Genomic DNA, 2,510 nt, shown 5'->3' on the forward strand with positions numbered 1-2,510 from the left:
ACCCGCCGGAGCCAAGAAGGTGAGTTTCCCCAAGTCCGCGACTACTCAGCCCTCAGGCTGCGGGGCTCCCGGCGCCGGGGGGCAAAGCCCGCTGGAGCCCGGCCGGCGCTGCGGCCGCGGCAAGGCACCTGGGCGGCTTCGGCCTCGGTTTATGGGATCGCGAGGCCGGGCGGCGACAGGCCTTGGTGTGCGGACAAGATGGCAAACCTGGGTACCATTTGTGGAGCCCTGACTCCGAGCGGCCCTGCGCCCGGTGCTTTGAGCACATTATCTCTTCATCGTCACAACTGTTCCCCTTACACGCTTGAGGAAACCGAGGCCCCAGAGTCAGAGGACGAACGCGGAGTGGAGCGGGGATGCGCGCCTTCAGACCCAGAGGCCACACTCCCATCCTCTCCCCCGACCGGCCGCACCCACGGCGGCCGCACCCACAGCACTCGCTCTCCTGCTCCAGAGCTCCTTGCCCTTGGGTTCCGGAAGGCCGCAGTCTGGCTGTCCCAGTTGCCGGCTGGCCTGAAACCACACCTGGCTCGGGCACCCAGACCCTCAATGGGGTGTGGAGGGAGGGGGCTTGAGGACCCCTTTGTCTCATCCCACCTGGCTGCCCCCCCGTCTCCAGCCCCTTTCCAGGTCTGGTCACCAGCTCTTGGCTTTGTTCACCCATTTCTACACCTGGTGTGTGAGTGGTGGGAAGAAGGGGTGACAAAATAAAATTAGGAAGGCCATGAACTTGGACGCAGGACTTGTCCAGAACCTCTCAAAGCGGTCCACCTGAGCCCTGAAATTCATAAGAGACGGAAGAGAACAATGGGGTGATTTGGGCATGGAAAAGAAATGTGTGCCACCGACTGATTTATACTAAAAAGTTAGGAACAAACAGGACTCCCTACAGTAGCGGGCTCCCTAAATAAATTAAGGTTCATCCACTTAATAAGTGTTAGCCCACTAAGGAGCTAAGTATGGAAGCAGGCAAAGTGCTTTGGCAATGTGTTAATTTACAAAAGGAGATATATCACACTGATTGCAAATATATATAGAGAGAGAGAGTGGCCAGATTATTATGACCACCCCATCAGTACAATAAAGTGAATTAGTTATGCACATAATAATAATAAAACCTTGAGCGTATTTGCTTAGGAAGTTTTCAATATTCAGTATTTTTGGAAGTGTCAATGAAGTACTGTTGGGGTGGTTATAATAATCTGGCCGGTCATAATAATCTGGCCACTCAGTGTATATATACTTATACACACTGTAAGGAAGGACACAATAATAGTAGTAGTTATATAAGATGAGGAATATGGGTTCAAAAACTTAAAATCATTTTGGACATGTTTTCCTGATTATAAAAGTAAAATATGGGCACTGAAGAAAATGGGGGTAATAAAAACTTAAAGAAGCAAAGAACATTGTGCTGATTTCTTTCTCTAAACTTTCTTTACCATTGTGTTCACTTTTACAGCTCATTTTGTTAAGGTTTTGAAAATATGCCGTCTCTGTTTAGTTTCTTCCTGGCATCTACTCTTGCAACACCAAGCTTATGATATACTAATCCATGTTAATGGGTCTCTGGGAGTGAAAATCAAAATGTTAGTGGGAAGGAATTATCCCATTTCTCTTCTCAGCTAACAGGTGCATCTTGAGAGTTTATTTAATTGCCACAGAGGGCACCTCCAACTGTATCTTTAATCCAAAGGAGCAATCCAAAAATGCAGTGGCATTTTTCAGGCATAAGGGGTGATATTTTAGGCAGACTGGGTCTCTGGCTGCCTCCTGCCACAGGGAGCAGTTGGTGGACTCCTTTGGGTATGAATAGAGGTGCCCTGAAGCCAGGTCCTAAGTCCTGACGTCCACATACTGATACCTGCAGAAAGGGGGTGTAACTGTCTCAGAGTCATCGTCAGGTCCCAGGTGGGATCACTCCAAACTGAAAGGGAGGATGGAATGAAAATATAAATGTGCTGTAAGTTTACAGTGTTCTTTATTTTACACGGTCCTATCATTCTCAAACTATCTTTACATCATATGGGTACAGTAATTGGGGTGGTGAGTACAGCAGTGCAGGAGAGGCTAAAAGATGCTCTAAATTCAAATCTTAACAACTAATTTATTTTGCTAATGGCAGTTTAGAAAATTGGCAAATTTAAAATATTGGACAAACATCTAGACAACAGATGAAAATGTTTATTTGGTATTATGAAGATATCATCAAAATATGTATTATAATTTTCTTAAAAACCTAGCAAATTTTCTGTTAGAGAGTATATATATATTTCCCTTCTCAGGATCAAACTTGAAGCATATGTGAGACATGTGACATTTTCAAAATAGTCTTATCTGTCTGTAAACCCTTCATAGTTTATCAAGGGCTTACTCTTTGTTAGGTGCTGTAGGAGGTAGTAGGAATAGAGACAAGGTACCTGAGCCTCAAACATCTTACAACCACACAGAGGCAACAGGTAAGTAAGCAAACACTGCAGTGCAGGCAATGGATGCAGGAATGGAGGATG

At 46.0% G+C, this 2,510-nt stretch overlaps 1 protein-coding gene across 1 annotated transcript in view; it reads right to left on the bottom strand.

Annotated features, from left to right (window-relative positions):
• DMGDH (dimethylglycine dehydrogenase) overlaps positions 1-443 on the bottom strand; it is a 54,659-nt gene extending 54,216 nt beyond the window's left edge. Inside the window, exon 1 of the mRNA XM_015571575.1 lies at positions 208-443. Within this exon, the coding sequence (XP_015427061.1) occupies positions 208-218 (11 nt within the window). The 5' untranslated portion in view covers positions 219-443. The remainder of the gene's footprint in view (positions 1-207) is intronic.
• Positions 444-2,510: the final 2,067 nt, after the last annotated feature.

The sequence above is a fragment of the Myotis davidii genome, unplaced genomic scaffold (genome assembly GCF_000327345.1).
Source record: "Myotis davidii unplaced genomic scaffold, ASM32734v1 scaffold44, whole genome shotgun sequence".
NCBI classification, from domain to species: Eukaryota; Metazoa; Chordata; class Mammalia; order Chiroptera; family Vespertilionidae; genus Myotis; species Myotis davidii.